Source organism: Dasypus novemcinctus, chromosome 3, assembly GCF_030445035.2.
Source record: "Dasypus novemcinctus isolate mDasNov1 chromosome 3, mDasNov1.1.hap2, whole genome shotgun sequence".
Classification (NCBI taxonomy): Eukaryota; Metazoa; Chordata; class Mammalia; order Cingulata; family Dasypodidae; genus Dasypus; species Dasypus novemcinctus.
In genome coordinates this window covers 38,450,901-38,475,650 of record NC_080675.1, presented here as the reverse complement: position 1 = coordinate 38,475,650, position 24,750 = coordinate 38,450,901, and the positions used below count along the sequence as shown (strand labels likewise).

General features: G+C 39.6%; 1 protein-coding gene across 3 annotated transcripts; it reads right to left on the bottom strand.

Moving 5' to 3' along the window:
* Positions 1-14,378: 14,378 nt before the first annotated feature.
* On the bottom strand, positions 14,379-22,279 carry LOC101426728 (disintegrin and metalloproteinase domain-containing protein 21-like). Of its 3 annotated transcripts, XM_058294925.2 has the most exons (4): positions 22,170-22,279; positions 19,296-19,376; positions 18,538-18,657; positions 14,379-16,913 (listed from the first exon to the last, which is right to left on the bottom strand). In XM_058294925.2, exon 4 carries the CDS (start codon positions 16,771-16,773, stop codon positions 14,596-14,598), a length of 2,178 nt encoding a protein of 725 aa, XP_058150908.1. In that variant the 5' UTR covers positions 16,774-16,913; positions 18,538-18,657; positions 19,296-19,376; positions 22,170-22,279; the 3' UTR covers positions 14,379-14,595. The 3 variants fall into 3 exon arrangements, with proteins under 3 accessions (XP_058150908.1, XP_058150909.1, XP_012382687.2); XM_058294926.2 differs by lacking the exon at positions 18,538-18,657; XM_012527233.3 differs by lacking the exons at positions 18,538-18,657; positions 19,296-19,376.
* Positions 22,280-24,750: the final 2,471 nt, after the last annotated feature.

Sequence of the window (24,750 nt, the reverse complement as noted above, 5' to 3'; positions counted from 1 at the left end):
CTACCATATATAGCTGCTATTCTGCTTCCTTCTTTCTAGTTTGTTTGTATTTATATTTTGTAAAAACAGTCTTTTACATGCAATATCACTATATTCATATTTTACATGAGGTTTCACTATGTTATACAATCCCATGTTACATTTTTCAGCTTTCCTTCTAGTAATATAAATATCTTTAGGTTTTCTCTTTCAACCACTGTCATACTCATATAATAGCTCTGCTAGTCACAAACACTATGGTGTGCTGTCACCATTTCCATTCATTTCCAATGATTTACAAAAATCCTTTTAGGGAAGTAGATGTGGCTCAAGCAATTGGGCTCCCATCTACCAGATGCCAGGGTTTGATTCCTGGGCCTCGTGATAAAGGCAAGTTGGCCTGTGTGGCAAGCTAGCCCAAGCAGAGAGCTGGCCCATGCGGCATGTTGGGCCAGTAGGAGTGTCAGCCCGCATAGAGAGCTGGCACAGCAAGATGACACAACAAAAAGAGACAGAGGAGAGACAATAAGAGATGCAGCAGACCACGGAGCTGAGATGGCGCAAGAGATTGAACAAATCTCCCCCACTCCAGAAAGTCCCAGGATTGGTTCCCAGTGCTGCCGAAATAGAAGACAAGCAGACACAGAAGAAAACACAGTGAATGGACACAGAAAGCAGACAGTGAGCACAAAAACAACAAGAGGGAGGAGGGAGAAATAAATAAATAAATCTTTTTTAAAAATAAAAAAAAATCTGTGAGCCAATTCTGCACAGATTAATCATCAGCTTCCCGTTCTCTACCCTCATTCTGGTGACCTATATTCTAATTATTAATCCCACAAGTTTACATAATATATTTAGTTTGTATTAGCACCATTATACAATATTTGTCCTTTTGTGTCTCAATTGTTTCAACACAATGTTTCAACATAATGTCCTCCAGATTCATCTATGTTGTCATTTGCTTTACGACCTCAATTCTTCTTACCGCCATATAATATTCCATCATGTGTTCTGTTTCCTTGTTGATCTTCTGTCTAGTTGTTCTATCTAATGATGTGAGTGGTATGTTGAAGTCTCCCTTCAGTTTTGCCAGAGTTTACCTCATGTATTTCAGGACACCCTGGTTAAGTGAATAGATATTTATGACTGTTATATCCTCCTGGTGGGTTGCCCCTTTTATTACTATATAATGACCTCCTGTATCTCTTATAACTTTTTTTGTATTTAAAGTTTGTTTTGTCTCATGATAGTATAGCTGCCCCTGCTCTTTTTTTAAAAAATCCCTTTGCTTTTATTTTTTTTATTTGTTAAGTTAATTTTTAAAATTAATTTATTTTTAATGTTACATTTTTAAAAAATGAGGTCCCCATATACTCCCCCACCCCCTCACCCCATGCCCCTGCTCTTTTTGGGTTACTATTTGCATGTAGTGTCTTTTTCCAATCTTTCACCTTCAGCTAGTTTGTATCCCTAGGTCTAAGATAAATCTCTTGTAAACAGCATAGGGAAGACTCATGTTTTTTTATCCATTCTGTCAGCCTATATCTTTTGATTGGGGAGTTTAATACATTCACATTCAATGATATTACTATAAATGCATTATTTATTTCCACCATTTTATTCTTTGGTTTTCATATGTCATATCTTATTTTCAACTGTCTTTTTACTCTTTTGGTTATACTTTCTACTATTCTTCTATATTCTTCTCCAAGCCTCTCGCCCCTGTCTTATTCTTTGCACAAAATCTTCTTTAATATTTCCTGAAAAGGTGGATTCTTTTTTTTAAAAATCCTCTCAGTTTCTGTTTATGAATATTTTATACTCACCTTCATATTTGAAGGACAATTTTGATGGATAAAGAATTCTTCATTGGGAGTTTTTCTCTTTTAGTATCCTAATCATATCATACCACTGTCTTCTTGCCTCCATGGTTTCTGATAAGAAATCCACACTAAGTCTTACCGGGCATCTCTTGTATGTGATGGTTTTCTTCTCCCTTGCTGCTCTCAGAATTTCCTCTATCTTTGATATTTGACATTCTGAGTAATATGTGTCTATTTGGATTTATTCTGATAGGGGTAAGCTGTACTTCTTAGGCATGTAAGTTCACTTTTCTCATGAGAGTTGGGAAATTTTTGGCTATTGTTTCCTCAAACACTCTTTCTTCCTCTTTTCTCTGCTCTTATCCTTCTGGAACTCCCATGATATGTATGTTGTCGTTCAACTTCCTGAACCCTGCTCAATTTTTTCCATTCTTTTCTCTGAGTTCTTTTCTTTCTTCAACTTCAGCTCTTCTGTCTTCACTATCTCTTATTCTTCCTTCTATCATTTCAAGTCTGCTGTTGTATGCCTCTTTTGTGTGTTTTTTTTTATCTGACTGGTTGTGTCTTTCATTCCCATGAGCTCTGTTACTTTTCTATTCAACTTTTCAAATTCTTCTTTGTGCTTGTGCAATATCTTCTTGATGTCATTTATCTCCTTGGCCATATTATTTTTAAACTCATTAGTTTGATTTTGGAAATTTGTATGCATCTCATTAACTAATTGTCTCAAATCTTGCATCTCTTCTGGGGCTTTGATATATTCCTTTCCTTGGGCCATGTCCTTCATTTTTTTAGTATGGCTTGTAATTTTTTGCTGATGTCTAGGCATCAGATTAGGATGGTGACTTTACTCAGATGCTTGATTTCTCTCTCTTTTGTAGGGATTAAGTAGCAGCAGGCTGTGTTTTGCTGCTGTTATTTGATTCTTGGTTCAACCTGGGCCTTTAGGATTGTCCCTGTTAGTTGCTCAATACTGGGCTCTGGACTCAGTAATGAGTTGCACATCTGCTTCCGAGGGCCTTAGGGAAGGAGGCTATAAAGGCTGGAAAAAGCCTCTCTTGTTTACTTTTAATTTACCATGGCATTTATATTACTTGCCATTTATTGCTTACTAGATTCATTTAAAAGAATGAAAAGACTTTTGAAATAGGCACTTTGAAAATGTAAACTATTCTCTAAAGGTAGATAAAAATGTTTATGAATATTTACATGCAAATTCATGTATGCAAATTACAATTTTTTACTGTATTTTGTCTTCAAAAAGTGTGCCTTTTATCTAAATCTATTTACTAATAAGGATGCAGAGCTTTATGTAATATTGAAAGATTTAATGGTTCCAATAAGTACTGTCTAATAACCTTGAGACTAAAGATGATTATTATTAAAAATCTAAATTTCTCAGAAAGTTTATTGCAGAAAATGTACTCATTTACTTTGATCCTATGTGTATTGGATACATACTAAATATTTCCTCAAATTCCCTTCCCTCAGTCTTCTCACAAATGTTAAGCCACTTGTTCCACATTAGCTACCACCAAAACTGATCCACTCCTCCTGAGCTCAAACTGTTCTATTTGGACCTGGCCTTTCCACTGGGCATTGGGTAATTATCTACATGCTCCCAAGTATCTGCCTTCAACCTTGATTGAAACATCCACTTCAGGCATGGACTTTGGCTACAAAAGCAGCTGCTGAAGGTACTGGAGGAGTTAATCCCCATGGGGTAAACTTTGAGCATAAAAGAAACAAGACAAGAGTTGGGAGAGAGCTGGGCAGATAAATTCTCTCTCCGTCCTTCTCCCCACGGACTGTTCTGATATGTGGCAAAGCAGAAGCGCAAACAGAGAAATCAGCTGTGTTTCTTCATGACTCTTTGTAAATATAATATCACTTCAGCTTCCATTGCTTCCCATATGTCTCTCTTGCCCTGAGCTCCATTCAAAACTGGCAACCTTTCATGGTGCCCAATAAATAGGTTGTATTCCCAAGTATTGAGTATGCTGTCTTCAAACTTCAAAAGACCAACCAAGCACAATCCCTCTTTATTATTGGTAGGACCTGCAAGTTCCTTTAACTTGTTCTTTACCTTGGAGGAAATGTCTTAGCATGCCCTAGACCATCTTATCCCTAAAAATTACCCCAATGTGGTGAGCCACTAAATATTTGTGGGGTTTCTGTCCCATTTTACTATAAGCCTGTTTCTTATCATGGCATTCAATATTACTTGCCATTTCTTATTTACTAGATTCAATTAGCATGATGCCATCAATAGAATGGGCCAGTAAGGTGTCCTGAGGATTATTAAGATGATCAAGTGACTTTCAAGCTATATTGTAACAGAGGAGAATTAACATAGCCTTGAGGCAAAAGTATAGATATATATAAACTGCTTTCATCCTTCCTAATGGAGATTGAAAATGATGTATCTCTCAGATCAATGGCTATATATGAGAGCCTAGAGGCTGTATTGAACTCTTCTGGTAAATTTTCCATATCTGTCACAGTATCTTATCTGTGATTCCATCTTCTGCTGATGGTAATCCACCATCAGCTACCAAGTTATATCTGATCTTTGCATCAGACATACGAGTAATTAAATGGAAATATCATGTAGATCACCACTCTGCAACCATTTTCATTAATCTCTGCTATTCCACCCATGATATGTTAGTGCTTGTGGTGGAATGAGATATGTGCCCCAGCAAAAACATGTTCTTAATCTTAATCCACATTCCTGTGGCTATAAATCCATTGTAAATAGGAACTTTTGAAGATGCTATTTTTAGTTAAGATGTGGTCCAATCAAATCAATAATCCATAGAACTGGAAGCCTTATAAAGAAAACTTGAAAGTCACAGTAGCCAGAAAGGAGAGGATATCTCCATGTGACAGGAGGCAGAGGTACAAACCAAGGAACCCCAAAGATGGCCAGCAGCCAGCACCAGAATGCTACAAACTCTGAAAGAAAGCAAGTCTTTCTGATGTCTTGATTTTGACTCATTTTAGCCTCAAAACTTTAAGCCAATAAATTCCTATTGTTTAAGTGAAACTAATATATGGTATTTGTCTTAACAGTCTGACAAACTATGACAGTGCTTCTGATTTACTATATTGGTTGCAGGTAGGTGAGGGGGCCAGTTTTAGGATCTCACTTGACCTTTGCTATCATAAACACTTACTCCACAGGTTAAAGAACTACTATAAGGACCCTGGTAACTACTAAATTTATGAACTCAGGGACTAGGGAAATGACCACAGAATTGGTTTATGGGTCCATTGGACCCACTGTGAAGATGCCTTGGATCAGGATTTTATTACCTGGCCTCCTTCAATACATACTCATGAGGGTATTTTGGTTCTGTGGTATCCATGTCAGGTCAGACCTTTCATCTAATACAGCTCAAAGATCAGGGCATTTCCTTTCCCCCATTGCATTGTACTCTGGTGTATGTCCATAAGTCCATTTGGACAGTGCATTAGGGGAATTCTTACTGTATTTATTTGTTGTGACTTCATTGGGTCTTTCCTGAAAACCACCTGGTCTTTCATTCAGTTGATGATAGGTCAGTAATTGATCTGACCCAACTCTGAAAAGTGGGCAAGAGTTCCCCATTACAGAAGTTGACACCAGTCTACTGTTAACCAGCTTTTGTCTCTTTTGTTTATATAAATCAAGAAATTTCCTTATTTACTGCCTATCTATCTCATTCCTAGGAGCACCACTTTCTATTAGACATGGCCTTAGATAAATTGCCTCATTCAGTTTGGCCACACCTTATGTGATAACATCTTCAAAGGCCCTGTTTACAAATGCGTTCAATCCACAGGACTGGGAATCAGGACTTTAACACATCTTTCTGGGGGACCTGATTCAATCCCCAAAACCTTTCTCCATGAATATTCTGACTCCCAAACTCACTACTCTACCAAAGAAGTTCTAGCATCTCCACCTCAATTTTTGTAGTCCATCAACATTTCTGAGCCCTCAAGGATGCATTAATTCCAGTAGCATATTAGATCCACTCTGGACATCTTTGGAAACTGTTCAATCTCGCAGTTAAATCTCTCATTTAAAACTTTCCCCTGCATAATCTTATATTCTTTCTCTCCTTCTTTAGTGTTCTCAGGATCCACTCCTATAGATGTTCTCCTGGATTCTGCTAGTATCTATTAACTAGCTCCTAAAGCTCTTTTGATAATTATCCACTTCCTCATAATAAAAACTGCATAGCTCCAACTGAGTCATTAAGACCTGATCATAATTATTTATCTAGATGCAATGAGGGGAGGTCCAGAACTTTAGGAGGATAAACAGCTTCAGGAAGATTAGTGTAAGTGGGAAAGTCTGTCTCCAGACAATGAGAGACTGGTCTTTTCCAGCAAAGGATAGGGAATGAATTCTGCTGGCTCAGGTTTAGGGAAATCCCAGGATTCAGGTTTTCAAATGTCCTCATTCTAAATCTCAGGGTAACAGGGCCCTGATTTTTACATAGGAAGGATACCAGAGCTCTAAATTCAGTAATCTCTGTGATTCTGCACATTTACTACAAATCTTGGGTATTATTTTTAGCACACTCAGCCCTCCAGCTTTAGATGAGGTTCTCCTTAAACATTGCCACAGCGGTCTTATGACTATCACACCATGCTCCAAGTTGACAGTTATTCAGCCTCCGTCTGATTTCTCTTCAAGGTCTCTTCGACAGTTAACTAATTTCATAATCCTCATTTTAACAGTTCATGTACTAGCGCTATTACATGAGGCAGGCTACACCTTCCATCTGTTCCTCTTCCTAATCTATCACAGGTAAGGGTCTTAGTTTACAATGCTGCAACATACCAGTTGACACAACTCTACTTCCTGCAACTGAAAGTCCTATTTGCCATGTGTGACAATTTGAGATTGGTTTATGAATACCAAAAAGAGAAAGATTATGTTTGTAAACAAATCTATTACTCTGGGTCTGATACCCTTTGATTGTATATAATTCATTTGAAGGGCCTTTGATTATACTATTTGATAAGATCACGTTAGGGTCTTTCATTGGATTATATTAGTGAGACATGACTCAGGTTGAGTCTCCACCCCCTTGCTGGGTCTGATATAAATGGAGACACAGAGACACACAAACAGACTCAGGAAAAGGAAGCTGCCATGCTTGATCCTGCCATGTAAGACAGAGCATTAGACGATTGCTTAAGCATAAATCCCCAATAGACTGGCCCACAGAGCAGCTCAATAGACAACGAACCTGGCTATATGCCTGATAGCTTACATCTGAACTCAGGAAGAAAGTGGAACAACCAAGAATGATATAGGTGGCCCAGAAAGAGACAAGTCCTAAGCCTGGTTGCCCTCAGTTGAACTCAAGCCTCAGCAGAGATTGGTGGCCATTTTGCTTCAATATCTGGCAGCTGACTTTGGTGAGAAAGCATCTCTGATGGTGCCTAGGTTTGGAGTTTTCATGGCATTGGAACTGTAAGCTTTTACCCCAAATAAATCCCCTTTATAAAAACCAACCCATTTCTGGTACTTTGCATCAGCAGCTCTTTGGTAAACTAAATACCATGAGACAAATTATCCAATTCTAGAGTTTCATCCTAGGTTCTGCTTTTAAAGACCACTTTTGGAACAAAGCTTTCAGCAACAGACACGAGATGATTTGAGTGCAAATCATTTATTTGGGATGTAACCCCAAGAAGAATGGTGAAGAAAGCTGAGACAGAAAAGAAGCAAAAAACAATAAAACATAAATTAATTGGTGGGTGACCAAATGGGCAACCAGGATGCAATTCTATGGTGGACTCTTTAGGATACTGTGTAAAACATCTCAGAATTGTCCAACAAGGGTTGAATAAGCCAGGATATTTATTCACAAAATGTCTTTCATTGGTTAAGAGTTGTTTCCAGGTGCATTAACTTCTGCTTTTACTACCAGTCTGTTCCATGAATGGGCTGAGTACACATCTGTAAAGTAGAAAGTCTTTACTACATATAAGAATGTCACCAATACTAAAGAGGACCTCAAGGTTAAGCCAAGAGAATGAGGGTGGGCACCACCAGCATCACTGTACCATCATTTCCTACTTCAAGTCACTTTACTTTTACTCTCATTTCTCCAGGATTGCATTTACAAAAAAAAAAAAAAAATTGCATTTGCATTTAATCATTCCTCCAAATCTTTTTTTTATGGAATGAGGGCATAGCAGATGTTGATGATGCCTACCCTACATCCCCTTGTCCCACCTTAGTTCACTTGCAGGTGAAGTAGACAGTTTCTGTGTTCTAACAGTTTCCCACATCCAGTGCATATGTCTTAACTTTCTTCCTAACAGCTACCTCTTGGACCATGGAGGAATATTCTGAGGTCTGTGTGAGAGGATGAATTATGTACCCCAGAATAAAACATTATTACCTTCAATCCATTTCTATGGGGTGACCCCATTATAAACAGGACCTTTTTAAAAAATATCTATTTATTTACAGCACTGCCCCTCCCTTGTTGTCTGCTCTCTGTGTCCATTTGCTGCGTTGTTCTTCTGTGTCTGCTTGTATTCTCATTAGGCAGCTCCAGGAATTGATCCTGGGACCTTCCAGAGTGGGAGAGAGGCGGTTACCCTCTTACAGCACTTAGCTCCCTGTTCTGCTATGTCTTCTTATTTTCTCTCCTCTTTGTCTCTTGTTGTGTCATCTTGCTGCGAGATCTCTCCACATTGGCCAGCACTCCTGCACAGGGCAGCATTCCTGAGCCAGGCAGCACTCCCACACAGGGTGGCATTCCCACGTGAGCTGGCACTCAGTGTGAGCCAAGTTGCCTTCACCAGGAGGTCCTGGGCTTTAAACCCCAGACCTCCTATATGGTACATGGGAGCCCAACTGATTGGGCTACATCCATTTGCCCAAACAGGACTTTTGAAGATGTTATTTTTAGTTAAGGTATAGCTGAACTGAATGACATTGGGCTATAATCATTTTACTGGAGGCTTTATGAAGAGAAAGCCAGATGGAGGAGCAGAAGCTGGAAGTCAATTGAACCTGGAAGAGAAAGGAGAGGAATTGCCATATGACAGAAAAGCCAAGGACCCTAACAATTGCCAGCCAGCCACAGTGCTACTGACTCTGGGAGGAAGCAAGTCTTCTAGTCTCTGAAACTGTGAGCCAATAAATTCCTGTTGGTGAGTCAACCCATTTTGTGGTAAATGCCATAGCATTCAGGAAACTAAGTGTGTTTCACTTGATTTCTCAAGTGAAATCAAGGGATATAAGGGATAATCACAGTATCCCATGGTGAAACTAGCTCATTAGCATACCCTTTTCTTGTGCTTCCCAAACAAACTAACTTACCTAAATCCTTGCCTCTGTGTTTTCTTTGAGGAGAACACAAATTAAGACACTAAGACTCAAAATTTGTTATAAGGTTAATTTTACCCACCAATCTTGATATAATTGACTGATCCAGTCCTAATTAACTCAACCAGCTTAAAATAGGCAGATTTTTCTTATAAATAGAAAAGGCACTGCATCTTATAAAAATTTGCAAGTAAAATAATGACTAACAAACTGAAGTATGATATAAAATGTCAATTTTGCTAGTAAAGTGGTGAAAATGGCTTATTCAATAAATTGCATTTTATATTTTCTGGGTTTTGCATTTTTGCTTGAGATTACTTTAAAAGAATATTAGATTGGCCCAGAGCCTCAACAGACTTCAGCTCCTACACTTTGACTTATTGGACTTACTCCACTCAGCTAACATGGAGTTGAAGAAGGTCAACCACCACAACATGGAGCCTAGAGTGTCTGCAACTAGAAGCGGGAAGAGTGCATCCAGTACCCATGTGCAATCTAAGCCCTCACTTGACATAGGTGTGCAATGGACACAACCAATCCAATGTCCACAGAGAAAATGTGGAATGGGTGTGGGAACGGTAGCCATGGGGGCTGCTGGGTGTGGGGAACGGGAGGAAGAGATGAGATGTGGAGGTGTTTTCGGGACGTGGAGTTGTCCTGGATAGTGCTTCACGGACAATTACGGGACACTGTAGATCCCCCCAGGGCCCACTGGATGGAACGTGAGAGAGTCTGGGCTATGATGTGGACCATTGACTATGGGGTGCAGTGATGCTCAGAGATGAACTTACCAGGTGCAATGGATGTATCACGATGGTGGGAGAGAGTGTTGCTGTGGGGGGAGTGGGGGGCGGGGGCGGTGGGGTTGAATGGGACCTCATATATTTTTTTTAATGTAATTAAAAATAATAATAATAAATAAATATTTAAAAATAAAAAATAAAAAAATAAAAGAATATTAGATTGATAAATTTGATTAAAATCAAATTTAAAATTTACAATAAATAATTTCAAAAGATAATCCATAAATTGGAACAGCTTGCCTGATGTCTCCTTATGGACATATATGCTTAAAACATGTCAATCTTTCTCTAATTTCTTTTCTATAATAAAGCATTATGGTTGAAAGTGTGTCCCCCAAGTAGACTTGTTCAAGTACTGACCACAGGTCTTGTGAAAGTGACGTTAGTTGGAAATATGGTCTTTGAAGATGTGGTTATTTAAGATGAGGCCAAATTGGACCAGGTTGTGCCCTAATCCAATATGACTGGTGTCCTTATAAGAAAAGGAAATATGGACATATAGACAGACATTGGAGAGAAGGCTATGTGAAAACAGGATGCAAAGATGGATCTACAAGTCAAAGAATGCCAAGGATTGCCAGCAAACACCAGAAGCTACAAGAGGTCGGCTATCTTATTCCTTCATTCTTCCTTGTTTCTATGACTCCATTTCACATCCTTTTCTTCTTTCTGTCCCAGGATGATACATTCTTAGAGCCCTCTCCAAATCCATTCCTAGAGTGCCTCAAATCATAAAAGGGTATACAAGGTGACAAAAGCACATGAGCATAGCACTAACATTTCATAAGGAAATGTTTTCCAAGATACGACATTTAATCTCTTTCGAGAGAAAATATAGGAGCTTTTCAGGGCAAGGAGTTTAGGAGTGGGGTGATAAACAGAATTTGAGGAATGGGAATTGCATGTACAAATATGCAAAGGTGTGACAAGAACAAGTATATCCGAAATAGAAAATAGCCAGAGGATGCAAAAGTTGAAAAGCAAAATGGAAAATTATATCAAAAGAGTAATTTGTTCAATTAACAAAGGGTGCCATTCAGAAGTTTTCTGAACCATATGCAAAGGGACTTAGATCAGATCTATGTTTTCAAAAGACAGGCTTTCTGAAAATACTGAGAATGGGGAATGGAGGTGTCTCAAGCAATTAGGTGCCTCTTTCCCACATGGGAGGCCCTGAGTTCTGTTCCCAGTGCCTCCTAAAAAGATGACAAGTAGACAGCACAAAACAATGAGGCAGGGAGTGTGAAATAAATAAAATAAATCTTAAAAAAAAAACACTGAGAATGGACTGAGGAGAAGAGACTGGCGAACTGCACCAGGTGCAAAACAGTAGTATTTTAAATATACAAAGTTGAATTTTGAGCAAGAGTGCCAGTAGTTTTAAAAAAGAGGGCCAACAGAGAAGTTCAACTATGGCAGGGGAGGGACACTGGTGTGTGGTGCTATTGATAGGGGCCACATGGATGGGAGGGAGCTCTCCAGGGCATGTATATAGGGTACATAAAAATGTTTGGATATTTTCATAGTGATTACAGTTAAAAACAACAACTGAGGGAGTGCTGAGTTCCTAGCCAGGGGACCTCTATCACATTCCCCAATAGAACAGCAACAGTCCCCCAAGTGCAATGGCAAAGACCAATAAAGAAGGATGGTCCAACAGTGAGCCCTTGATACTGATGACTATGTTTATGAGCCTGTGCACCTGAAATATGAACTAGGCCTAGAGCTGACGGGTGCCTAAGAGTTACCACCTGAGAGCCTCGATGTTGCTCAAATGTGGCCCCTCTCTAAGCCAAACTCAGCATGTAAATGCATTACCTCCCCCCTAGCATAGGACATGACTCCTGGGGATGAGCCTCCCTGGTGCTGAGGGATTACTACCAAGCACCAGCTGATGATGTAATTAGAAAAAGACCTTGAATAAAAGGGTCAACTCAGACCAGCAGAATATCTCAGCCTACGTGCAATATCAGGTGTTAAAAACTGTTTTTTAACCTTAAATAAAAGGGGGAAATGGAAAGAACAAGTGAGTTTATATGGCTATGAGTCTCCAAAAACAAGTCAGGAGGTCATCAGAGGGGTCACACTTATGCATGCCTCAGCAAGGTCTCAGAGACAGCCAAAGAAGATACAACCCTAAGTACTGGTTCTCCTGAGGATTACAGAGACCCATAGGTTCTATGGTCATGGCAGATGGCTCTGGAATTCAGTGTCATGTCAGTCGGCCCTACTTTGGAGTTTGTGTTCTTGAATGTGATGGAGTTGGACTCAGATGTGACCTTTCAACACATGCCTCTTCTGTTACTTTTACTGGACCTGTGGTTGTTGCCGGAGTTGGTGTCTACTTAGGAGACCTGGGTCTCTGGACTGTCCATATGACAGCCAGGCCCTGAGCCTCAACAGACTTGCAACTCCTACCCTCTTGTTTATTGGACTTATCCTGGCCAGCTAACAGGGAGGTGAAGAAGGTCAACCACCACACCAGGGAGCCAAGAGTGCCTACAACTGAAAGCAGGAGAATTGCATCCATCATCCATGTGGAATCCAAGCCCCCTCTCGATATAGAGGTGGAGTGGACATAACCATCCCAGGGACCACAGAATGGAGGAATAGAGTATGGATTAGAGTGCACTTACTGATATTCTACTATGGAACTATTGTGATTAGTAATGGAAGAAATTGTAGCATTGATGTGGAGAAAGTGGCTATGGTAGCTGCTAAGGGTAGAGAGTGGGAAGAAGAGATATGATGTGGGGGCATTTTCAGGACTTGGAGTTGTCCTGAGGTACTGCAGGGACAAATGCTGGGCATTGTATGTCCTGCCATGGCCTGATATGTGGACTGGGGGAGAGTGTAAACTATAATGTAAACCATTATCCATGTGGTACAGCAGTGCTCCAAAATGTATTCACCAAATGTAATGAATGTCCCACGATGATAAAAGAGGTTGTTGATGTGGGAGGAAGGGGCGAAGGGGGTGGAGGGCATATGGGGAACTCATATTTTTTTAATGTAACATTAAAAAAATAATAAAGAGAGAAAAATTAAAAAATTTTTAAAGAGGGCCAAAGTATTTTTACTTTTCCTAATTACTATTCATGCATTCCATGAATTCATTCAAATTCATTTACTTCACTCAAATATTTATTGTGTTAGGCACTGTTCCACATATTAGAGATACAAGAGAAAAAACAGACCAAAACAGTCCTGTCTCCATGGAAGTTATTTCTTCTATTCAAAGAAAATATTTCAAGAGTACTTGTTACCCAAACTGCCAAATTAAGGCAAAATGTGGGAAGCGGACTAGGCCCAGTGGTTAGGGCGTCCGTCTACCACATGGGAGGTCCGCAGTTCAAACCCTGGGCCTCCTTGACCCGTGTGGAGCTGGCCCACATGCAGTGCTGATGCGCGCAAGGAGTGCCATGCCACGCAGGGGTGTCCCCTGCATAGGGGAGCCCCAAGCTCAAGGAGTGAGCCCTGTAAGGAGAGCCGCCTAGCGCAAAAGAAAGTGCAGCCTGCCCAGGAATGGCGGGGCACACAGGGAGAGCTGACACATCAAGATGATGTAACAGAAAGAGACACAGATTCCCGTGCTGCTTTCAACAGCAGAAGCGGACAAAAAGAACACCAGTAAATGGACACAGAGAACAGAAAACCAGGGTGGGCAGGGGAAGGGGAGAGAAATAAATAAAATATTTCTAAAAAAAAAAAAAGCTTTAAAAAAAAATTAAGGCAAAATGTTTAAGACACCATCAGGAGGAAGAACACAGGGAATAGGATCAGGAATTTTTTTTTTTAAGATTTATTTTATTTATTTCTCTCCCCCCACCCCCATCCCCTTTGTTTTGGACTCTCTGTCTGTCCTCTGTGTCTGTTCATTGTATGTTCATCTTCCTTTTTAGGAGACAATGGAACCAAACCTGGGAAATCCATGTGGGAGGCACCCAATGGCTTGAGCCACTTCTGCTTCTTTCTTTTTGTGTCTTATTATGTTTCCTTGTTATGTCTCTTAGTTGTGTCATCTTGTTGTGTCATCTCACGGCATCAGCCAGTCATGTCAACTCACTGTCTTGCTCGTCTTCTTTAGGACACACCAGGAACCGAACCCAGGAACTCCCGTGAGGTAGGCAGGTGCCCAACTGCTCGAGCCACATCTGCTTCCCAAGAGTTTTATTAAATAATCTGTTTTACATTTTTACAAGAATTCATTTATTTCTTTCTTAGGATTACCAAATAAACCAAAGGAGTTGAGTGGGGAAGTATTATTATCATCCTCCCTTTCAGATTTTGAAGCAGAATGTCAGCATTTATGTAATTTTTCCAAATTAGTAAATGGCAAGACTCACCCCTGGGTCTTCTGATATCTGTCTCCTGTCTTTCCCATGAGTCAAATCTGCACTCAAGAAATACAAAAAAGACTAATTCAGGGGAGAAAATGGAGCTTTATTTGCACTTAAAACAATGAATGGAGTATAGGAACACATTAAGAATTGCCTTTAATGGTAATTCTTCTGATATGGACAGAAAGGAAGATCCTCATGTGTTTCTGTAAACTGTCTCCCCAGGCATGTGCTAACATATTTACTGCCAAGCAACTACAACTTAATAATGCATAGAACATTAAATTAGAGACAGTTTCTTAACCTGAAGTCTGAACATTAGTATCCTTGGGACTGGAATATTTTCTAAGGTACTTATAAAGCCCAACAGCCAACAGTAAAGACAAAGGAGACAAAATAATCACAATTAGTGGCAAGAAAACACTTCTTTTTGCAGATGCTGGTCCACTGTCAACACTACCTCCATAGCCTCTGTGCAGGCAATAGGGTGGGGACCACCCATAGCCACAATGGCAGTGATGTTTATTATTGCAAACCCCCTTCATATTGCAGGTCTCAGGCAGGCAGACTTGAGACAGGTGAGACACACTGATACACTTCTTGTGGATGCAGATCTTCCCTGGACCACACACTGTGCCATCTTTCACGTCGCCAACATCAGATATGTTGATATGATAATGATAACCTAAATGATAGTTGATACCCCAGCAGGTGACACCATTGATGTAAGTGTGCAGTAATGCAAAAGGCTCTTGCAGATGGGGAATTTCTCCCACATTCTCACACTGAACTCTCCCACAAAAAATATTAGAATTATTACATTTAAGGTATTTTGTGCCATTTATACCACAGTGGCCAAAGTGATTTCCCTGGGAGTTGATTTCTTTGTAGCAACTTTGAGATCCACTTTTTGCATCTTTGCCAAAAATCTCTCTACATTGTTTATCAGGGCTATTACATCTCTTTTGATAGCAATAGGCACCATTACTACAGGGGATCCCATCCTGTACATATCCATCTTCTGGGCACTGATGGGATGTGCCATTGCACCATTCTGGAAGGTCACATTCATTGATCTGTTGTCTACAGAGTTCCCCTGATGGCATGAACTTACAGTTTTTGCAACAAAGTCCAAAAGCACAAGTAGACCCAGGGCTCAGAGTGCAATTCAACAGGCAACAGGGATCTTTTTCACATTGCTTTATCGATCCACAGTCACACTCCTCTTCTCCTTCAACCATGCCATTCCCACAACGCTTCAACATAATGAAATCCCCTGGTCTTGGAAGATTGTGTAGACATGATCCCTGGTTTAAAGTGGTCCTCCTAAACTCAGCATAACTGCAATTGGTGAATCTCTCTGCTTTCATTCTTACAGCATTCATGATGCAGTAGCTGTCTGCGCATAAGCAGAATTCCTCATCATGCCACATACCCAAAGTATGACCTAATTCATGGGCCACAGTGAGGGCAAAAAGAAACCAGGTATCTTCTTGGAAACTATTAACTCCACAGTCAATAGGAGGATGACATATGCCTGCAACATAAGCTAAACCAAGTGCATTTATACGTGAATTTTTTACGAAAAGATGTGCCGCATCATGCTGCAGCCGGGAAAGACTGATTTGTTTCCAGTGAGAGAAATCTTCCAGAATTTGTTCTATGTTTGTTATTGGGAAAAAGTTTCCTTGATTCCAAATCTCAATCCCAATCAAAATCACGTAAGTACTCAACTGCTGATAAATGGAGTCCACCATATTAATAACAAGAAATACATCTTCTTGCACGTTTGACAAGTTGCTTTGGGAGTAACTGAAGAAATCGTGGTCTACCACCACAACCAGTTCCAGAAACCATGAGTGGGTCCACCAGCCATTAACAGAAACTTGTTTCAGAGTTGAGTCCTCAGCCTTCTGAAATTCTAGTTGTTGGTGTGCTGTTTCCCCTTCTGTCAAGCCACATCTCATGGAAGGGAATTGTGTCTCCTTACTGTTTATCTTATAAACCAGGTGTTCAAATGTGGTAGAGTGTCTTATGGGCTCAATTTCATAAGTGAAACCATTTATGTGTAGCATTCCTCGAAAGCCCCCAGAACAGGTGCTAAGAGCAATCATGGATCCAAGGGCCCCTTCCACATAACCATGATAGTAGCAATCATCCTGGACAAAAGGCTGATCCTGCAGGAGGGCATGCTGCTCTGTGTAGGTGAACACTGGGAAGTGTCTTGAAACCAAGAGCTTTTTGACCCTCATGTGGACAATGTGTCTCTGGCCTCCAAACTGCAGACTGTAGGAGAGCCAGACCGGAGCTTTTTTACCTCTGCCCATGTTGGTCACCTTCCAGGGAATGACCACTTCTGGGGAGCTGAGATATTGGGAAGCTCTGGACTGGGAGAGGCCAGAAAGGGACAGAAATACTCCAAGCCAGAGCAGCAGGAGAGACGTTCTTGTGTACGGCCTGGCCTCACAAGCCACCATTATGGAGTCATATGTTGAAAGTAGAAGAGGACAGGATGTGAGGCACTGCTGATCTGTCTCCTCCTCTGAACTGGTTAGTGTGCAGAACTGACCTTTATGGATCCATGTCCTGGCAGAGTTGAACCATTAAAACTGTAGTTCTGAAAGTGAAAATAAAAAGAAAAGTGGGGATGATGGATGGTGGAATTGAGTAAGGAAGATAGAAGAAAGAATCAAGAAGAGCAAAAGTAAAAGTGATTATTATATTGTTATATATATAATGTTATATACATTATATACATAATGTTCATATATAAAAGACTTGATAAAGGTTTTCTGAAATTTGATAGTAAATACTTTGGGTTCGCTTGCAGTAAATAGGGGTGGGGTCTTAGTGGACATATAGATAAGACAATATTGACCATATGTTGGTAATCGTTGGAGTTTGATGATGGGCACTGGGTAGTCATTATACAATTATTCAGTCCTTTATGTGGTATGAAAATGTCCATAATAAAAAAAATAAAACCAAAACAAAAGACCTAAGAGTAGAGTGACTCCATATCCCAATTTGTTCAAAACAACATTTGTGTATGCCTTTTGTCCTTGCATAATTTTTGATAATGCCCCCCTTTGACTGTCAAAACTAGAGACAGGGAAGCGGACTTGGCCCAGTGGTTAGGGCATCCGTCTACCACATGGGAGGTCCGTGGTTCAAATCCCAGGCCTCCTTGACCCGTGTGGAGCTGGCCCATGCGCAGTGCTGATGTGTTCAAGGAGTGCCGTGCCACGCTGGGATGTCCCCCGCATAGGAGAACCCCACACGCAAGGAGTGTGCCCCGTAAGGAGAGCCGCCCAGCACAAAAGAAAGTGCAGCCTGCCCAAGAATGGTGCCGCCCACACGGAGAGCTGACACAACAAGATGACGCAACTAAAAGAAACACAGAATCCTGTGCCTCTGACAACAACAGAAGCGGACAAAGAACACGTAGCCAATAGACACAGAGAACAGACAACTGGGGGGGGAGGGGGTGGAGTAGAAATAAATAAAAAAATAAATCTTAAAAAAAAAACTGGAGACATCAAAAACAACAATTTAATAAATAAAAAAATTTTATGTCAATTTTGTCAGTTTGTCTTTCTTTATCTCACATTATTGCTTGTCTTATCTTTTCTCTGTATTCTTCTTCACACATAGACCTATTAGACTGCAAGTCCTTGAGTGCAGTGTTTATGACTTTGACTCCTTGTAGTATTCCCTGTATTGCCTAGAATTTCTCTGTGTACAATGAAAAATGGACAAAAGTGAGAGAGGTATGAAGTATGTTGGATTATAAGTGAATGCTACTTAAAATGCATTCATATTTGATTATAATTTTTAGAAGACGATTCACAAAAATCTGAGGAGAGCAAATTTGTTGGGAAATTGACAGGCAGGAGAATAACAAAGACAATAGGAAATGCCTGCAGAAGAAAAAAATGAGAATCAGTGCAGATTAAAGGCCTTGGGGAAGGGAAATGTGTCTTGTTGAAGCAAAGGGTACTGGAGTGCCTGGTAATTTGGGATTGCCAGAAAAATATCCCAATGTTTGCTCAAATATATTTACCAACATTTATTTAAAGTAGGGAATTTCTGCACCAGGCACTCAGTCTGGCCGACAGTTCTCATACTTTCCTTTCCTTATTTATTAAACAAACATTTATATATCCAGAGCATATACAGTACAGAATAATGTTCTAGATGCTAGAAAAGAAAATTAAAACAAAAAGCGTTAAGTAAATTACCAATTTAGTGCAGAAATATATGGCAGAGGCAAGAATAAGCTTTAAAATTATAGTCAGTATGTTACATATTATATGCCTTTTTCTTTTGTTGAGCAAAGTGTCCACAGATGTCTTCATTTTCTAAAATGAGTAACAAAAAATTGAAGCTTAGAAACACTGCTGTGGAAAACCAGGCAAATAAACAGACATATAATATAATATGATCTGAATGAGATTAACCCTAAGACAAAAAAAAATTTAATGTTTTAAGGACTCTAGCATTGTGCAGACCTCTATAAAGACTCCAGGAGAGGATCAACAATGAAGTTTGTGAGAGTCACTAATTTAGAGTATTCAAAATAGTTACTATACAAGAAAACTTGAAATGTCTTAAAATCATACAGTTCATATATAAAAGGCTTGATAAAGGTTTTCTGAAATTTGATAGTAATCTGTAATTATCTCATTACCAATGACAAGTTGTGAAGCTGAAATTTTTTTCTAAACTGTCAATACAATCAATGTAAAGAATGAACATGCTAGGAAAAGGCAACACCATAGAAAAATTTTACAAAAAATTTTCATAAGGGGGGCAATTAAAGAGGAATTAATTTAAAATCTGCAGGGAAAAGTGTATTCTACAATTGTATCAGGAACTTAATTAATATAAATATTGGATCTTTAAAAAATGTGATGTTTATGGTATTTTCCACTTTTAAAAACTTATCATTGTTGTGATTTCTTTCTCATGCTATATAAGTGTATATTTTCGTACTTACTTTTGCATTTGTAATTTCATATTTTCTTAAAGTGGTCCCTCCTCTTAAAGATGCTTCAGGCTCCAAAATCTGATGCCATTCCTAAATGCAACAAACGTTTTAATGGAGGTAAGTGCAGTCTCTTATGAGAATCCAAAGGAAGGGCATCTAGATAAACGAATCTGAGAGGTCTTGCATAGGAGATAATGTGGAATTAAGATCCCTGACCCAGCTCTGATCATTTCCTAGATTGTGAATCCATTTTATTCCATGTTTCCTTTACCTCAATTAAGTTGTCCTATGTTATCCCTGCATTCATCTCCCCCTATAACTTCTGGAGTCTTCTTCTGATTACAAAGAATAAAGAGAGAGAGAGTGAAAGGAAAAGAAAAAACAACCACCTCATCTTCAACCTCTTCACAGAAAGCTCCCTACATGTATTTACCTTATTATACCTGAGCTTCAACAGAATTTACTGCTTGCCCTAAAGCCCATATAAAGAAACCTCCATTCTCAGAAGCCACGTGGACCACATGGACCAGAGAATGGGTTCCTATTTCTATAGCCATAAAATTAATTCCAAACCATTCATTCTGCAACATCTTACTACACTCATTTTTATCTTTCTTTCTCACTCTTCTATCAACCATCTTTATCACTCCTTCACAAACTTCCAGACTTTGGCAACTGACCTGATAAAATTATTCTCTCCAAATTTTTTACTCCCATCCTAGCTAATGTTAACAAGTTTATAGACAACCCATCTGAAAATAAGAGGGATTGTTTTTTAGGTTCTTTCTTTGTAATCTCTTCTACTTATCTTCAGTGTACTTCAGTTTAACCACCCATAGTCATAATCTATAACTTGGCATTACCAAAAAATAACCTCATATCTTATATCCTAAGGAATTTAGAATTTTTATCCTTCCAGTTCTCCCTTACTCCTGTTATACCCATTTCTTAAATTCAAAGAGAACCCAAATACTTTTTCCTTTGTCTCCCATTTCTCTCAATCCCATTGTCTCTCAATACCTATGTCTTTTGTTCCATTCTGCTTGAAACTATATTACATGTTCCATCATTTCAACCACTTTATGACAAAATCTTTAACTCCCTAAAGTCCTGCTATCACACCAGATTTGCAACAACAACAAAGCTGGATTAATCCTGTCACATACTTTTCTTAAAAAATATTATTCAAGTAACGTATATACAACCTAATTTTCCCCTTTTAATCACATGCAAATATATAATTCAGTGTTGTTAATTATGGTAACAATGTTGTGCTACCATGAGCACTGTCACATGCTTTTTCCACTTCTACATGAAAGCTACCAACACTACTGGGGAATAAAAAATCAAAACAACACATTTGTGAAATGCTTAAAAGGGAATGCACAACTGGAACTGGGATGGAATGTCCTGGCTCTCCAGCCTAAAGGATGGAGACATGAGTATTTCAAACGCTATGTCTTATTGCTCTTTTGTTGGTGTTGTTCTCCTGGACATTGCCTTCATGCCTCCCTAATGTCCTGTTTCTTCATTTATGTATAATTATAATGCCAGTTGCTGAAAATCCATTCTCAGTGCATCTTAATAATGTTAGAGTTAGTTAACCAACTAGACTTCATCTTTTCCTTTCTAACATACAGTATTTATTTTATCATATTTGTCCTAGATATGCTATGTGGATGCTGGTAGATGGGAGGACTTGTTTCAGTCTGAACAACAGCCTTGGGCATTACTCTGCCATCAGTGTATTTTCCACTGCTAACGGGTAGGCAACTTATTCGACAAGGTGCAAGTAGCCCACAAGAGTAAAGCAAAGAAAAAATATTATTTTCAAATTCACTCTCTTTATCTCCCTTGACATGTTTCTACTTTAAGGAGTGGGAGTTGTTGTAAATTGGAGGATGGAGAGTAAAAAAGGATGAGAATAAAGATTAGCTATATAAACCTGTGTCATATATATATATTTTTTTTACTTAAAGCTAAGCTCGAGAACAAGAAATAATAGATTACTGGATTCCCAAAGTAGGTAACAGCACTTTTCCACATGTTTCATCTGTTCTGTCTTCCTTTTCCCACAGCTGTTTCAATTCCTCAAAACCCCATCATAGCTGAATAGGTAAATCGGAGTTAATTTCACCCATGCCCCAATGCACTGCCACTGATGACTGACCCATTAGACATTTGCAAAATCAATTTAGTGGGCTGTGACCCACAGTTTTCTCTTTAAGAAAATGGAATAGAAATATCAGAGGGCATCCTTGGCAGATCCTTAGCAACTCTTGGACACATTGTGCCAAAAGTTTGGTGGGGGGGTAGTCACTGGATCACGATATAAAATGGATTTCTTACTCGAACACAGCAAAAAATGTAAGTGTATGTGCACGTGTGTATGTATGGTGGTGTCAAATTCAAACAAAATAATTTGTGGAATTTTTGCCATTACAAACCTATCTGAATCCACATTAGTCCCCACCTCTCTTTTACCCCACCTCCCAAACCAGTACAGGGGAAAAGTGATCTTCCCCGCTGATCAAAGTAATAGCTCCTTATTTTCTGTTTCAGAGGCATCTCCCCACCTACTTAAGGAGAGGTTTACCCATTTTCCCTACTCTCAACTATAACTTCATCTTTTGCTATTTTACCTGTTCTTTACCAGCAATTTGGGTGGTCAACTCATCCTGATTTGCCCAAAATTCTCCTGTTTTAAAAACTGAAAGTCCTACATCAAAGGAATCCCTCTCAGTCTCAGGCAAAATGGATCAGCTGGTCTCCCTACCCACAAATACATGGTCATGCTCAAATCTCTCCCATCTTTAAAAAGAAACAAAAGAAAAACTTTAAAGCTTCAAATTATACCACATCCTACTCTGTATACCAACTTACACACAGAGCCAAACTTGATAAATGACGTGGAAGAAACAGTTTCCATGGCCCTTTCTATCTCTAGTTATAGGTGGTTTGTACCACCCTTATCAATAAGCAAAGATTTGTAGCTGAGACCTCACACAACAAAGGGAAACATAAGCACTCTATCCTCTGTCTCTTAGGTGATTAAGTTCTAGATTTAACTGCTTAGCAACAAGGACCTTTCTGTTCTACAGAAACAATAGGCTCTCAGGATCATCTTGCTACTCATCATTTCTATACATCTTTATTTCTGACTTCAATATAATTTGGGTAGGATAGCTTCATCAGCTCCATTCTAAATGCTCCCTAAAGTGTATACTCACTTCTGCTTCATGATTTTGCCAAGTTGCCTTGGCTTAGGCTACCTAATCACTTTTCACTAGTAGGCTAAATTACCATAACTTTCTGGGTCAAAATTAAATTCCCCGTCTATTATTAAACCTTTTCTAAATAATCTAGGCAACAATTGATATCCTTTACCTACCTTTATACTGTCACATTCAGCAAATTTTTGTACTGTACAAATATAATCTTGCTGTTTTCTATGTGTTTCATATTATAGCTCATATAAACTGTAGTTTCTTTGAGAAAATATGGTCAAAATGACTTTGGAAACAATTTATGATATAGTAGTTGCCAAATATGTAATCAATAAAATAACTTCTGTTATATAAAATTTAATGGAAAAAAGACTAATTCAATAAAATATCTATCTCTAACTCTGAGCACTTTGTTTTAAGGGGCTTCTTGCCTATGATTCTTGCCAGTTAGTAATTTGACTGATCTCTTCAGAACTCCATGGGATAACGACCAATTAGAAGCATTGTTCACCTCCTCTCAGGAAAAGTTCCTGCTATTTGTACTATTTTCCTCAGAAATCTGATGGGGAGGTTCCTTTTCATAAACTGTTTCCTTCTTCCAGGCAGAACTGGAGACACCTCTGTCTTAGAAAGCAGAATATGGTTAGTCTTATGCGTCATCTTAGCTAGGCCCCCATTCTGTGATGAGTGGAAGCCAGATGGGGAACAGTAATGAGGCATCCATCAACCTTCTACCAGAGTGATATCAGCAAAGGCCTACTAGGAATACTGAAATTCGACGTCTAAACAACAGATATAAAGTACCCTTTGCCTCAGGGTGTCAAGAGAGTGTAAAACCTGAATATCTACAACAATCTAGAGTAACGAGGCAATGACCCACTTTCCTTGCCAGTTTAGTGTCAGAGGGGCCTTCTAAAAGGGAAATTTAAAATAAGATCTAGAGCTTTGGTTGGTAAATCAGGGTATCTAGTTAGAGTGTATGTTGGAATTATCTTTGTTGTTTTTGTATTATTCCTGTAAGTTTGAAGGTTATAAAGATGACTGATTTGCCACTGCATGTCATTGACTATCAATGTCCACTTTTGCATTGGCAATGAAGTCATTACTGCCTTGAAATCTAATGAGATCAGAAAACAAATTTCTGGGGGCTGTTTCAGGGACCTACAGGGCAGGAGGTGTCTGGACCTCGGTCTGGAGACACTGCAGCAGAATTGGTGCTTGCTCAAGGTAGAACTGCGGGTTTCTAACACTGAACTTGGAAGCCATGGGAAGGTAAATCCCTTCCCCCTAGGGCTAAGAACCACGGCATTCACTGAGAAGTGCCGGTCATGGGGTGGAGTTTCCAAGTCCCATGTTCCCCAAACGTGTGAACCCTAAGCCTATGTCCCCTGAACCCCCATGGCCCACGTTTCACAGACCTACATACCCCGAGTCCACATTCTCCCAGGCCTCTGTTTCCCCAGACCCATCCACCCACCGTCCCCGCCTCTGGTCTCGGACTAACTCTGGGAGTGAGAAGGTTTAGGTGGGAGGTGCGGAGGGGCCCAGGAGTGCAGGTTCATTCTTCTGGTACCCCCTTTTATTGAGTTGGGAGGAGCATATCAGCTGACTTGAGGAGAACCTAGAAAGAGAGGAGAGGAGAATCTGCTGAGAGAGACCAATTTACCTAAATGCCCTTGGATCGGAAACTTGGTCTGGGAAAAGGTGGAGTCAGAAAATTAACCAGCCGCCCCGTAGCACACCCAAGGGAGATGGACAGCAGGATGTGCTTTACAGGCTTCCAATAGCATATTTAGGGTTCCTGGAAAGGGGTGGGTGCTTTCTCAAGAAATTGAGACATTATTTTCTGAGGTGGGTTGGTTCACCAAGAACCCAATTGAATATCCTGCAAGAGCCCTCACACAGCCTTCCTGCTGCATTGGGAGAGAGGGAAGTGAGGAAGGGAGAAAGGGGGAAAGTCAGACTCTTAAACAGTTTATTTAATTGCAAAGAGGATTCCTTGCCTGAGGCTTTGTCTGTCTTTTTTGTTGATTTGTTTTCTTCTTTTTCATTCCTTTTTATCCCCCCCCCACACACACACGGCCCTTTTTATTTTATTTTATTTTTCTTTTCTCTTTTTCTTGCTTGCTTTTTTTTCTCTTCTCTCTTTCTTTTTCCTTTTTTTTTTTCTTTTGTTATATTAGGTGTTGCAGGCAACATTTCTTATTTGCTGTGCTTCCTCATCCTCAATTTCCTCT